The sequence below is a fragment of the Anoplopoma fimbria genome, chromosome 19, assembly GCF_027596085.1.
Source record: "Anoplopoma fimbria isolate UVic2021 breed Golden Eagle Sablefish chromosome 19, Afim_UVic_2022, whole genome shotgun sequence".
NCBI classification, from domain to species: domain Eukaryota; kingdom Metazoa; phylum Chordata; class Actinopteri; order Perciformes; family Anoplopomatidae; genus Anoplopoma; species Anoplopoma fimbria.
Window position 1 is genome coordinate 7,826,983 of NC_072467.1, and position 14,588 is coordinate 7,841,570.

Genomic DNA, 14,588 nt, shown 5'->3' on the forward strand with positions numbered 1-14,588 from the left:
GGACCTGGAGCCAATCTAAGCATGCATGTGGCAGAGGGTAAGGAGATCATGTCATCATGTCACCAGATGGATACATAAAAACTGACAAAAACATTCACACTTGTTGATCATTTCGACTCTCTGTTCCGTTAATACATGTTAGGGAACAAACCAAAACAACCAAAAAGAAATGATGGGAGGAACAGGCAACTTAGAAATAATCAGGATTCAAGACTGTATGGGCTGAACATTGATAAAATGTACCATGTGTATTTTTTTTTTTTTAGATACACCAGTAAAAGTCAGCCTGCAATGGAGACAGAGAGAAAGTCAGAGATAAAACTGATTACAAAGAGCAAATAAAGACAGGATTCAAAACCTGCAGGTTATCACAAATTCTTCTCAGAGAATTTCACAAATTGAACAACATCTATCAAACTTCACAAGAAACCCTGTCAAAGGAAAAACGATGTAAAAGGCAAGGACTCTTCCAGGACGTATAGGTGGCCCATGTACTAAGGAGATAGACATAAAAAACATATAACATTGAGTAAATATTAAAGAGTAGCAAAATCTAAGCTAGTAAGGACAACTTGAACTCATATTGTTCTAGCTATGGATGTGTACTGTAGCGTAGTTGCAAAGTAGGAAAGAGAAGATGAGAAAGAAAGACTAAGAGAGAGCAGACAGTCTATGCTACACTTATTAACAGATAACATGCATTTGACCAATACAGGTCAGGGAGAAGTCACATTAACCTTTGGGCTACACTTAGTATTACATAATCAAGTAAGTGGATCATGTAAGTTGCAACCTCTGCTGTAATGTTTTCTGCCATCCAGCCTCATAGAATCTGATATTCAAGACAAAGAGTGATTTACGATGAGAACATGGATCTGTGCATTTTTTTTGTCCACTGACATGATATCAATTATATATACAGTGCTTGAGAGAGACAATCTTAAAGAATGCACACAAGTAATTAGAGTTGTCGAGCATCCTCTATATGTGCAGGGAAAACCCTTCCACTATTACACAACTAAAAGTGTGTACACACAGCTGGGCAAAGCTGAGATGAGAAGATGCATCAGCATACATATGATTTAAACAGCCAGGTGTGTGCTTCTACCCACTCTGTGGGGCAAGGTACAAAAGAGTGAGAGGGGGTGTTTTTTGCGGGCTGAAGCTGTAAGGTCAGGATTAAGTACAGCTTTGTGCGAGAGCTGCAGGTGTCACTATTGTCTTAACAATATCACAATCACTTCAACATCTGCAGTGGGTTGCAAAACTTTTAAAAGCTTTCAAATGACTGCTTTTAAAGTAATTCTTGTTCTTTGATTTATTAGCAGCAACTCAAAGACTTTGAGGGATGCTGAGCAATTCAGCCACAGTATACATTTCAAAAAACACTACAATGACCCCACATTTCCAAAAAATAGCAATTACTGTACACTTGTTTCTAGATCCCAGGCTCATCCCAAATGCTACCAAATCACATTTGATTTTTTCCCCACTGGTAAATGTCACAGTGTGACAGGCACAAAGCCTGGTCTCTACAATCGTACCCTGAGGGGCCCTGGTGCTGTCACTTCCTCTCAAGTGTGTAAAGTATGCAGTAGTTGATAGCAAACAGAAGGAAGGCTGGATTTTAGTGGTTTTATGTCTGTAACCCAGTGGGCTATTTCAGCAAAAAAAAGCACATTTCCAAAAGAATATGGTGGAAAATGGACAGATGAGCACATGTTGACCATTTGTAAAATAAACCCCATATTTCCAAATAGCTATGATGTGAAAAGGCTCTGGATTTTGTCATTTGAGATGTAGAATGGAGATGGAGAATGTTTTTCATTAACCTTAGTTTTCCATTTTGTTTTTATTTGTTTAGAGATTTGTACTTCATTCATTCCAATCATCAACCAGTCTGACTGACCATGTCTTACAGCCAAGTCAATAATACACAAAGAGTTAGGTCAACTCACCTAAATATATACATTTTATTTGTTTCCTGTTCAATAGTATGTTTTTGTGTGCTAAAACATACTATTTTTTTCTGCAGACTTGGAAAAAGAAAAAACTCTCAGGGTTTGTTAAATGTGTCTGTAAGAGTGAAAACAAGCACAGGTGCTGGTGGGAATACAATTCATGAAAAACACAAAAATACACACAACACCCACATATATTTATATGTTTTACATACATTTATACAATACAAGAGCCTCTTATAGACACAGATAGAGACATCATCTCCTATGAAATATGGTTATACAAAGCCCTCTTGTGGTCTAAACATAATCTGTGTGATTCTCAAGGCTTTGGATAAAAGCATCTGCCAAATGTATAAATGTAAGTGTAATTAATCTGGATAAGCACTGACAGCAAGTCAAGATGTTTGTAGTTTGAATCTCATACAAAAAAAATCTACATTTCTTTTCTTATTTAAAGAGTCATCCTCAGGCTCAGGAAAAAGCTTTTAGATGCTGTAGGATAAAAAATGTTATCCTTATCATTGTACTTCCTCTAAATTCATAGAGACTTTGTAGATCTGCAGCTTTGACATAAAGTCAGAGGGTATAACAGGGAGCTTGTCAGTGATAGGCTACAGTACAGCTATTGTTCTCAGGGGTGTAGACTACATCATCTCACCCTTTCCCCGTGGTCTGCATGCTCTCTGTCTGCACTTTCATTTCACATACACATAGTCACAGTGACAAGCATTACATACATATCTGATTTTCTTACATACAAACCTCATTTGTACTTTTGTAGTTCACATATTTAATCAAAGCACTTACATGTACGTGTTTTCTCTATTAAGAGATTTTTTTAATCTTTATTTTTTATTTGATTGCTGCAAAGTCTTATATTTGTGTAAACACTGTTTGTTTATCCTTCATTTTTTTCTGTTTATTTGAGAGACACAGATGATTGAGTAATACTTTTATGGCATACAGGAGTGAGATTTTCGCAACGAAGCACTTGAACGCAGCACCATGCCCTCCTTCACCAGATGTCCAATCAGAGGCCAGGATGCTGGAGCGCGTGTGCGTTGCTCGCGCGTGGGGGTTGAAGCGAAGACGCGTGAGCGAGGCGACAGCTAGAACTCCGCTCAGCTAGAGGTAAGGTTGCTAAAGCAGCTAGTGAACACAGACGTTTCCTTAACACGAGCATTTGCGACCATGTTAGGATGCGAGTCCGTAACGAGCTAACACGCTAATGTGACGGGCCGCCGCTGCACGGTCTAAAAGACACTTTGCTCTGACACTTGTGCTTTTATAAACCCCGGGAGCTAACGAGAGCTAGCGTTAGCTGCTATTAGCTTGTTGGTGCAGCTAGCAGGAGGCTAGTAGCCGTGACTGCTGGTGTGGACGGGCAGCTTTCTCTACATTATAGAAAGCCACAGCAGTGTGTCCTCGGCTATTCACACAGTATCCTACCTGCTGTGTGAGAATAGCTGACACAGGGTGATTTGAGCCGTACAGCGGTAACCTTCGCACTTGTTGTGTTGGCTGAAGCATTGTCCACAGCACGTTGGCTAGGCGGTTCTAGCTAACCGGGCTAGCTAGCTAGCTAGCCCGGTTAGCTGCTGTCAGATTTGTGGCACCGCCCATACAAGGTGGTTATCGGTGTGTGCCCGATGTAAGCATGTGGACTCATTTGATATCGCTTCATCATGACTCATCTGTGACTGTCAGAGTCGGTGATCGGCATTTCTGCTGATTGTAGAAGGAGAGATGCTAACTGTGGCTGTCACAGCCGAGCCCAGCTGCCATTAGCGTGTCGGTGCGTCATCGGGCAGCGCTTGCTCAACACCAGTGTTGCTGTTGATCAGCGGCAGGTCTGTCTGTCGATGCAACCAGCTGGCACTTGTCTCAGCTTCTTGAGACTTGACGAGATTTTGTGGTTATGTTATGATGGAAATGTGCTCACATGTAGAAGAATGCGGGTGAAAACCAATTGACCCTCCTTCACTCTGTTTCCAGTCAACTCTATCACTGTCTGTGACTCATCATCAGTATGTATCTAACATAATTGATCTGTTTTTATTAGAGGAAGGAGCTGCCACTTGGTAATGGACGCCAATAAAGGTAAAGACAAACGTGTTTTAAATGAACTTAACATACTAAATTAGATATCCAGTGTAGGAAAAGTGAGTTCATCTGTTTTGATTCAGGGTTTAATATACAGTACCAGTCAAACGTTTTTTTTTCTACATTGTAGATTAATATTGAAGACATCCAAACTATGAAGGAACACATATGGAATTATGTGGTAAACAAACAAATGCTCAACAAACCAGAATATGTTTTATATTTTAGATTCTTCAAAGTAGTTGAATGAGAAGGTGTGTCCAAACTTTTGACTGGTACTGTACGCTGATATTTGTGTTCATTTGTATTTATCAAAGACTAGTACAATCCAAGTTAAACTTCAAATAAAAGTTCAGCATCTAGAAGTCTCGATTAAAAACACAACGTAACAAGTACCACAAAGTATTTGTTTGAGTGCTAATGTATTGAATTGTTTAATATTGTTGAGTGTGTGGTGAGCCACAATCAAACAGCATTATGAATTAATTATTGTCATTAGAAAAAGCTATTTGTGTAATGATGAGTAACCTGCAACAATGTTCTGTGTTGGTTTTGTCAGGTAAAGGGGAACAAGGGATGCAAAACCCAGGTGGGCAGATTGAAAAACCTGTCAGCATCCACTTTTTGGAAAGGTAGGTGCGGATGTTTTATGCCAAGTATTCATAAAGAGAGCAAAACTTTTGCACTCCAAGTATTCATGACATAATCTGTTCACAGCAGTTATTTAAAACTTATCTAAACAACAATTATTAGCATTAAACGTTCATGTCTGTATGTTCCTTGGACACTTCTACATTATTTACTCCCTGTGCAGATATATCAGCTATTTATGAAAGCAAAAGTTTTGGTCACAATTGACAGTTGCGTATTAATGTAATTGGCACACACCAGTCAAACGATTGCAGTTACAGTAAATTCCTCATGACTTAAACATGGTGTTCTATTACCTAAAATGGTATTGTGGTGAGGTGTACTCATGATTTGATGGTGAATGTTATCATTCAGGATTGTGACCTCCATGTCATCAGATACTAAATGAAATACTATAAAATCAAATTGATGCCAAACCATGTACACAATTATCCAATTGAGGTTCAATACATTAAACTATTCTTCTGTCGTATATAACATTATACAAAACTTTTCACATCTGTGTTAGATAATTTTCTATTATTTTCTGTGATTAAAAGTTGTTGAATGAGACTATAGAAATATTGTTGGTAAAGGAAACGGCATCACACTACCACTCCCAAGCACAAACAAAAGCATTCTCATAAAACATCTTGAGATCCTCTGGTGGTTCCCAACACCCAAACTTGAGGACTAACCAGTTTACCGGATTAAAGATCGTGTAAGAATCGGTTCAGGGTAACGGCTTTACTTCTAAGTGATAGATCATGTTTTTCTTTTTCTATAAATGAAATCAATCCACATCAATTCTCATGTTTCTCTTCTCTCATAGCATGCTTCCCAAAGTAGTGAAGAGGCGAGTGCATGCCTTGAAAAGGCTACAGGTGCAGTGTGCCAACATAGAGGCTAAATTCTACGAGGAGGTCCATGAGCTAGAGAGAAAGTATGCTGCCCTCTATCAGCCACTGTTTGACAAGGTACACTAAATAAAGTTTTTATAAGATAACGTTTTTCTTTACTTTACTTCACTCGACTGGAACACCAGATGTCTTGAATTTTCTTTGCTGATTGTATATGTATGCAAACCGAGCAAACACTTGGGGAAAAAAAGACAACTAACAATGATGGTTAAGAGACCAAAGTATGTAATAATCATTTGAATTGTTCCCTGCACCAATGGATGGTTAAGTGTGTCTCTCTGGTCTGATCTGATGTCAGTGAGGATGCATCCTTGGTGCTAAATTGAAAACTGCTACAACGAGTAGTCGTCTGTACTTCTGTCAGTCAAGGCTATTTCCAGAGCTAGTGACAAGAACTCAGCCATTCTTAGTCGCACTGAAGACTGACAGCTGCTGTAATGCTGCTGCACCTGTCTGTGGTGTGTGTATGTTGAGTGTGTATGTGTGCGTATCTATCTATAGCTGCTTGCTGAAATAATTCAGCCTTATCGAATTAATCTTGTATATTTAAACATACATTTCATGCTTAAATTCCCAAATGCCTCTCTAAAATGATTAACTTTGTCGTAATGAATGTGTGTCACAGAGACGAGATTTTGTCACAGGAACAGTGGAACCCACAGATGAAGAGTGTGAGTGGCACAGTGACAGAGAGGAAGAGGAGGAGCTAGCTGTAAGTACAGATTTGATTTTGTTTGTCTTAAAAGCCTGATCACTATGCCAAATCCTACCTCTTCTGGTTTCCCTCAGCAAAGGAAAAGAGATTGTTTTATAAAAATCACACAGGTTGCTTAAATCTCATCAATGATATCAAGCGTCTGCTGAAATTGTCCAACAGGAAACAGTATTGTGGGAAAATTAGGTTTTATTGGGAATCACTAGGGCTAAAAAACTTATGGCTGAATTGTAAAAGATCTTAATCCCAATAAGACTTCTGTCAGGGTTCCAGCTGATGTTTAAAGTCTTAAAGGTATTGGATTTATTAATCTAAAAATAAGGCCTTAATTGGTGAGAGGAATTCTTAAAAATTGCTCAGTCATAGGAAGTATTTTTTTATGATTAGTTTTTTTCTTACATTGACATTTAAAATCTTAAAATAATTGATAATTTGTTTTTAGATAATTTACGAATGTCTCATTAGTGTCACATAGATCAGGATAGCGGAAGCAACAACACTAAGATTTTGTTAGTGGCCGGGATGCTCGGATCAGATACACTGTTTGCAGGCTAGTGACAACATTGGGAAGTTCAAATTCAATGAAAATTGTCTATTCAGCCAAGTTTTAACAGCATGGCTGCAACTGGTACCAGTCAATGTTGTACTTTGGGCAGACCGTGTTTTAAACTCAGTGTGATGAGAATGAATGCAGGGGAATCCCACATGCAGAGTGAGGCTGGGCTGTCATATAGTTTTTTTTATTCCCTGAGTGTAATTATCCCAGCACAAATGGCTATAGGGGCACTGCAGATTCAACCAACACACAAATAAAAAAAAATGTTTCTTCAATTTTCTTCTTCTAACTGGCCTTAAGCTGTAGGAAACCTGTCTTTAAAGCTTAACTTACTAAATTGTTTAGATTTTTGGTGAATAGTGAATTATGATAAGTGCTCCACCCACTTCCTGTAGGAGGAGGTAAAGGAAAAAGCTGCTATTGAGGATGCAAAGAAAGAGGAAGCCACGCCAAGGGAAGATCCAAAAGGCATCCCAGAGTTCTGGCTCACCATATTCAAGAGTGTGGACATGCTCAGTGACATGCTACAGGTACATTTTAATGATTGATACACAAGTCAACCCATTTCTGGACAGTTTCGTGTGTCTCTGATCTGACTGCTTCTCTACCACCAGGAACACGATGAGCCCATCCTAAAGCACCTGAAAGATATTCAAGTCAAGTTTTCTGAGCCAGGACAACCAATGGTCAGTATCATCATGTTATTGTAATGAATTGATATCGGTCCAAATTAATAAACTAGATAGAGTTCAAATTGTCCGTCTATCTTGGTCTTCCCCCTCAGAGCTTCACATTAGAGTTCCACTTTGAGTCCAATGGTTACTTCAACAACGCAGTCCTCACTAAAGTCTACAGGATGAAGTCAGAGCCTGATGCCTCAGAGCCTTTCTCATTCGAGGGGCCAGAGATCATTGACTGCGAAGGGTGAGAGAAAGAGCACGTAAACATGATGGTTAATCTGTGGCTCTTACAAGAATGATGTTAAGGTTTAGGAAAAAGTAGAGATTGTGTGCTTCCTTAAACAATTCTGCTCAATATATTCATCTCTTGACTTGACATCCCACATATCAGCCTCCTCTTGGCACTTCAACCAACTTTTACCTTTTTTGGGTCTTCGCTTTCTGCCGCCTCTCACTGTTTTTTTTAACATCTCTCTCTAGCTGTCAGATAGATTGGCACAAGGCGAAGGATGTGACAGTGAAAACTATAAAGAAGAAACAGAAGCATAAAGGCCGTGGCACTGTCCGCACTGTTACCAAACAGGTCCCCAATGACTCTTTCTTCAACTTCTTTAACCCGGTGAAAGGTGAGAACACGCACAGAAATAGATGCACACAAAATGTAGTGAATTACTTTGGGCTCTAAATTTTATATTCAGAGCAATTAGTTACACTTATTTTCAACAACCATCTCTCATAGCAGTAACTGTTTAAACAAAGTCTTGCTCTGTTTACACAAACTCTTTGATTAAACCCTGACTCACTGAAACTCACACAAATACAACTGCTTGACAGTCAACATGTCAATGTTCATCTGCAAACAATGTGGCAACATGTTGGCATGCATGTCATGTGGTTTTACTAATGGTCACTGAATTATGCTGAATTCAACAGCAGGTGGCGGCAGACTCCAAAAATGTGTCAGATTGTGCAGTCACTCTGCTGTGTGTAGGCGGAACAGTCAGCATGCTCGCAGATGTTAGACTTTATATATGAAGTTGCACTAACTAGACATTTTGAACTTTTACATCAACTTTTGTTTTACTATTATTTTCTAGCTTGGAGAGTTAAGGAGCCTTTGTGGCGTTAAACAGTCAGTTAATGACTGACATAAATGATAGACTCGAGCTTTGAGGCAAAATTGCAAGAACAACAACAGTCTAACTACCAACAAACTTTTTTATTTTTTACAAATAACTGATATGTGAATAAGAAAATCATTAAGCTTTCAGTTTATATATAGCTCAAGAGTAAACATCCGAAAGAATAAATAAATTCTAAATGAAGGAAGACAAGACACAGCATCACTGTAAAAGCATTTAACAACAACAGCAGATGGAATACCAAGGTTTGTTTAAAAAAATAGAATAAAATAATACTGCCTGATTTAAGTTTATTTAAATGATCAAATAAAACATTTTAATTGTATTTCTTTAATTCATTAGGTAACCTTACTGGTGAGATCAAAGGGGATGGAGAAGTCTTATCAGTTTGAATTTAGATTTCACATATCTTGAAATGAGTCATTCTCTCTCAAAGGATCAGTAATTTCGGCAGAATACACCTTTATTTAATGACCGTATCCTCTGTCCTGTGAAGTCAACCTACCTGTCAGACATGCCTGGACTCTTTCTGACTTTGAGAAGTTAACCTGATGACTCATTGTCTCAGCAAATGTTTGTCTTACTGGTTCTGTCATGGCCTCGCTATATGACTGGTGGATGTAAATGTCTTGTTCAAGTGTGTTTAGGTGTGCAGTTCTGGTGTAGGGATGTCAATTAGTGAAGAAGCATTCCCTCACTGATCATGTGGCCAGGCACAAAACATACATGTTCCTTGACTGCTGTACAGTTGATAGTGTGTGAACAAGATGTTCTTGTTTTTTATTTGATTGGATTTAATCGTACTCTTTCTGTGTGTTTTTAGATTGATGTTAATATTTGTAAAGTAGTGGACCTTAAAGTTCGAGTACATATTGAAACACCGATGCTTACACCATACTGTAGAATGTGTACAGAATATTTTAATAGTAACAAAGCCATTTCCTCCATTACAGTATTGTTGAAAGAAGAGGAAGGATGGGATGATGTCATCTTTAGTCAGTTTATTACCAGGGGGTGGAGCACAGCTGTTTGCTATAGGTCACTTTCTGGGGATGATGTGCCCTCACGTTTGTGATGTCATTGATAATAAGCATAGTTGTTGCCTTAAATGGGCTTTTAGATGTTTGTTGAATCACAGCTAATCCAGAAGCTGCCTTATTGAAAGCTGCTAAAAAACAAGTGTAACATCCGCTTGTGACTGGTCATTTTAAATGACAGTTCCTTTTGAAATCCATCCAATGTTTCACCTTTCATCATACCTTTAATTGCCCTCTATAGTCATTGTTGAGCTTAGTTTTGACGTGCTTATACTTAAAATATATGTCCTTTCCCTTACAGCTTCACCAGATGGAGAAATGGTGAGTAAATGTAGCTTGTTCTTCATAAAATCACCACCCCATTTTATTTCTTCTTCTATTACCAGAAATCAATCTGATTTGTAGCTGTGTTAAACATGTCTTTATGTGTTCATGTTTTATAGGACGAAGACTCTGAGTTCACCCTAGCCACAGACTTTGAGATTGGGCATTTCTTCCGTGAGAGAATAGTTCCCAGAGCAGTGCTGTATTTCACTGGAGAGGCCCTGGAGGATGACGAGAGTGTGAGTGTTTTTCCTCTTACGCGCGGTTACTCTTGAACACAGAAAAAGCCACTAAATGGGAGGTTTGCAAACCGGAAAATTTTAGAGGATACATAAGCTAAACTCACATCACTGTTTGACCATTTGTGTTTTCACTCTTGATTTTTTTTTTTTTACATGCAGTTTGAAGAGGAGGAGCTGGAGGAGGGAGATGAAGAGGTTCGTAATGACACTATGAGTTTAATCAGCTACACCAGACAGCTGTTTACACAGTACTTGGGTCTGAAACGGTTCCAGCATTCACATCGCTGCTAAACCCCATAATCAAAATAGTAACAGTCTTGGTATATATTTTGTTAACCAGGGGTTCCTTTAAAATCTTACATTTTTTTTCTTTGTGTCGCAGGAACAAGATGAGGAGGGCGATGATGACGATGATGAGGGAGACTTTGACACCAAGGTCAGTATGAATTCTTTACTTTTATTTTTCTATTTTCGTTTCTTTCTTTTTTTACTTTTGTGTCAGTGAACGTGGCGCTTATCATGTAGCTCTTTGAGGTTTTTATCGGAAAAAAAAACCTGGAAAATCACAATGCTGTCCAGAAATGATGTGCTGTGATCAGAGAAGTCTTGTGGCAATGTTTCCGTGGGGGCAGTAAGTCAGCAGAGATGTGCCTTTTGTAGCTCACGTGATGAATTACAGGAAATGACACCATCCCCTTCGTCTTTGGAGTAAACATTTGAAAAGTAACAGAGGAAGAAACTAACGATAGAGCGGAAAAAATTGGCTAACGTAAGATTTCGGTTTCTAATTAAAAAAAATAATTTAAAAACAACAGTAATGGACAGACGAATACTTTGCGTCTGTTTTCTATCTGTTTTGTGATCAATATAGCCAGGCCCCTGAAAAATCAATTTTAAAACTAATGTACATTTTTTAATGAACTTTAATGAACTGCGTTTGTCATAACTGACACGAAACAGTGATGCCAGATAGCTAATGCTAACTAGCTGAAATTAGGGCGGAGACGAATGTTGTCCAAACAGCAGTTTGAATGAGATTAAGAGAGCATAAAGTTAACTCGAGACACACAGCTTCCGATGTGTAGAGTAGATTGAAGTTCAACTTTACACAGGAGTAACATTATAACGTAACGTTATGAAGTTTTTTGAATATTTCATGCCATTAGTGACATAACCAAGGTAAAGATGAAAAAAAGGAAATTAAAAGCATAGTTCAAGAAGATGAGGAAATAGTTTTGTTTTGGGATAAAACGCTTGGAGAAATACTTTTTATCAGATAAAAAATAGTTGCTAGTTGCAGCCCTAGTACAAGGTCCTGTGTTAAGTTGAAACTACATATACGAGTATATCCTCTATTTTTCACTGGAGATCAATGATGACGATGTGAGTATTCTTGAAAGTTATTTTATATCATCAAGTTTCAGCCACCAGGTCAGACATGCAATACATCCTGCGTATGGCAGACTTTTTATGAGGTGTTTCCCTTGCCTGAACTTACTCTCTACCATTGGCTTCAAATGATTATGTAATGACAGTCTGTGAAAGATCCATTTATTTTGTGGTTTAGTTTGACAGCGAAGACTGTGCTCCATTAGTAAGTGGATAGTAAGTAAGTGCATAACGTGGCCTGTAAGCAGTTTTATCAGGAGTGACCAACAATGCTGCTTTGTCTGTAAATGAGTTGAGTTTTTTACTCCTGGTACGTATTGTCAGCTCATCAGTTATTCATTTCGCTTCAGGGATTCAGTGTGCTCATTCACAAAATCCAGCAATGTTCACTGTGCTCACTTATTATTACTGACTGTGACGATTAAACTTGTGCGTGTTGTTGTCTCTCCCTTCCCTGGATTCCCCTCCATTACAGGCATAATCAATCATTCTCACCCAATGCAATTTCTAGGTAAGGGAGAAAAAAGGACGGCGTCCCACATTATTCACTAATGTCTAATCCATTGACTCTGGTCTATTATTCTGGCTGCCTCTCTCTCTTTCACTACATCCTGGAATCTTCCAGTAGTCCGAAGTATTTAGGACCCTCAACTCACATCTTGGGTAGATTCGGTTTCTATTCTCCCTCTCCTGTCTTTGCTCTGTACATCTGTTTGTTTTTCCTCCTGTAGTCCCTTCCCAGGTTTCTAACATTGTACCCTTCGCTGTAGCACACCAGGTGCTTTTTATTCTCTAACGTCTGCTTTCTCGTTAGCCTCTTCTAGTTGCTAGTTAGCGCCCAGTGGCCTCATTAGCTCTCTGCCGGCTTGTTTTCTAATCTGGTCTCTCTCTTGTCTGCTCCCAACAGAAAGAACAGCCCCAGCCTGCCGAATGCAAACAGCAGTAACCGTGGTGATCAGGGGAGGTGGTGACCTGCTGTCCGTCAAATCAGTTCTTAGCCAATCAGCAAGTCCTCCTACTCTCGCAGGCCTCGACTTTTTATGAACTCATCTGAACGCAATAGAACGCAAACCAAACTGCGTTTTTACTATGTGCATGACGTATTTTTCTTTTGTCTTGCGCCCATCTCACCCCCTATTTAATTAAACTACCATAGCATCACATGGGGACAGTCTTTTTCTTTGGTAAGGTGGAGTAGATTACTACTGCCAAGAACCTCAGAGAATCTTCATATGGAAAAAAATATAGGAAAGAAATGGATCCCAATTTAAGTTTTCATGGAAATAAATCGGTTACTCAGGGTTTTTTAATGCCAACAAGACAAGTGCGAGTTTAGCAGGAAACTGTTGAACGAGTCTGACATAATCTTTCACTGGGGTAGTGTTTTTCTTTTGTTATGGTGTTTTTTAAGAGACATTCAATGTATCATTTTGAATTTAATTTACTTTTTTAAATGTTCATTGTCATACGTCATTGGACTATTTATTCTGGTGTCAGTGGTGCATTTCGGGAGCTCTTAAGGCCCAGCCACAGTTATAGGCTGCTCCTCATTGGCTCAAATGGTATTTGGGCATAGCAGATCAACAAAACTTGAATACTGCCAGGTAATTTGTTTCAAACATTGAATAATTGTGTGATGCATTAATACTGCTCATGTCTGCCCAGGCTTATTGGGCTTGCAGGCATTTAAACTGAGCACTTAAATAGTCACGCAACACTAATTAACATCATGGACAAGCATGTGGTTATACCTCAAAACTGTCAAGAATAGCTTTTCTCTGTTTGCGCCGACACCCTTGAAATTCTCTCTTGAGCTTGTGTCATCAAAGATAATGAGCATTTTAAGAGGACAAGACATTTCTAAAGTAGCCCAGCCCAAGCATTACATTCAGTTTGGTGAATATTTCCCCTAAAATGACACATTTAAGCAGACACGGTGGTTGACCCGCAACCTTTTTTTGGTCGTTATCACTTCTAAACAAAAGTCATTTAAAGTCAGTGATGGGACAGGGTGCAGAATGTTTGGATCAAATGTAAATTCCGTTGCCAAGAAGCCGAAAGACAAAACACACCGTCCTCTTTTATTCGACTGTTTGCCAATTGTCATTAACACAGTGTAATCTAATTCAGCATTTAAACTGTTTAAGAATATATAAATATTTCTGTTTATTGTCTAATGATTCAGTAGAATGTCTGTGGAAAACAAATGGAAGAGGTTTGCCAATGTATTTTATATGCTGCATTTGGATTTTGGCCGTTTTGATTGGGACACCTTTGCCTGATCAGCATAGCAGTTGCAGCGAAAGTAATACCCACCCCTTAACTCTTTTTTAAAAAAGAACGATTGTAGATCTTGTTGAACAGATCTTTCAGAGCCACGGTTGACATCTTCAAATCTACCACATTGGACCGTGTGCTAGCAATGGCCTTAACTGGTTCTTATTCACAATTTGTTACTTGCGCAATATTTCTTTTCAATTTGTACAGAGTTAGTTAAAATATTCTATTAAAGTTGTGCGACATGGAAATGGATATTTGTGTCTTTTCATGCATGTGCGTGTGTGTGTCGGCGTGTTGGTGTGCACCATTTGTTGCCTAAGCAGTAGTTTAGCGCAGTTGTTCCCAAACATCTTGTGACCCCTTGCAACCCCTTGTCACAGGTCTAAATTGATTACCGAAAAGCCTTTTTTACGACTGACATTTTTACATGTGGCAGGAAACAGTTGGTCTAATAATTTTAACAATGTCTTGGTTCTGTTCATGTGAAGCTGTGACAGTGATCCATCAAGCACAACACCAGGATCCTGTAACTGAAAAAGCTTAACAGATTTCAGCCATTCATTTTATAATTAACTCTTCACTCAGTCACCAGTGGAGCTGCTCAAT

General features: G+C 38.8%; 1 protein-coding gene across 3 annotated transcripts; it reads left to right on the top strand.

Moving 5' to 3' along the window:
* The first annotated feature begins 3,029 nt into the window (after positions 1-3,029).
* Positions 3,030-14,246, top strand: nap1l4a (nucleosome assembly protein 1-like 4a). 3 transcript variants are annotated; one of them, XM_054620206.1, is made up of 14 exons: positions 3,030-3,095; positions 4,027-4,064; positions 4,627-4,699; positions 5,530-5,674; positions 6,243-6,329; positions 7,284-7,418; positions 7,503-7,574; positions 7,673-7,812; positions 8,049-8,194; positions 10,049-10,068; positions 10,191-10,310; positions 10,473-10,508; positions 10,696-10,749; positions 12,610-14,246. In XM_054620206.1, exons 2-14 carry the CDS (start codon positions 4,049-4,051, stop codon positions 12,646-12,648), a joined length of 1,083 nt encoding a protein of 360 aa, XP_054476181.1. In that variant the 5' UTR covers positions 3,030-3,095; positions 4,027-4,048; the 3' UTR covers positions 12,649-14,246. The 3 variants fall into 3 exon arrangements, with proteins under 3 accessions (XP_054476181.1, XP_054476183.1, XP_054476182.1); XM_054620208.1 differs by lacking the exon at positions 12,610-14,246 and adding an exon at positions 12,178-12,213; XM_054620207.1 differs by lacking the exon at positions 3,030-3,095 and adding an exon at positions 3,765-3,814.
* The last annotated feature ends 342 nt before the right edge of the window (positions 14,247-14,588 follow it).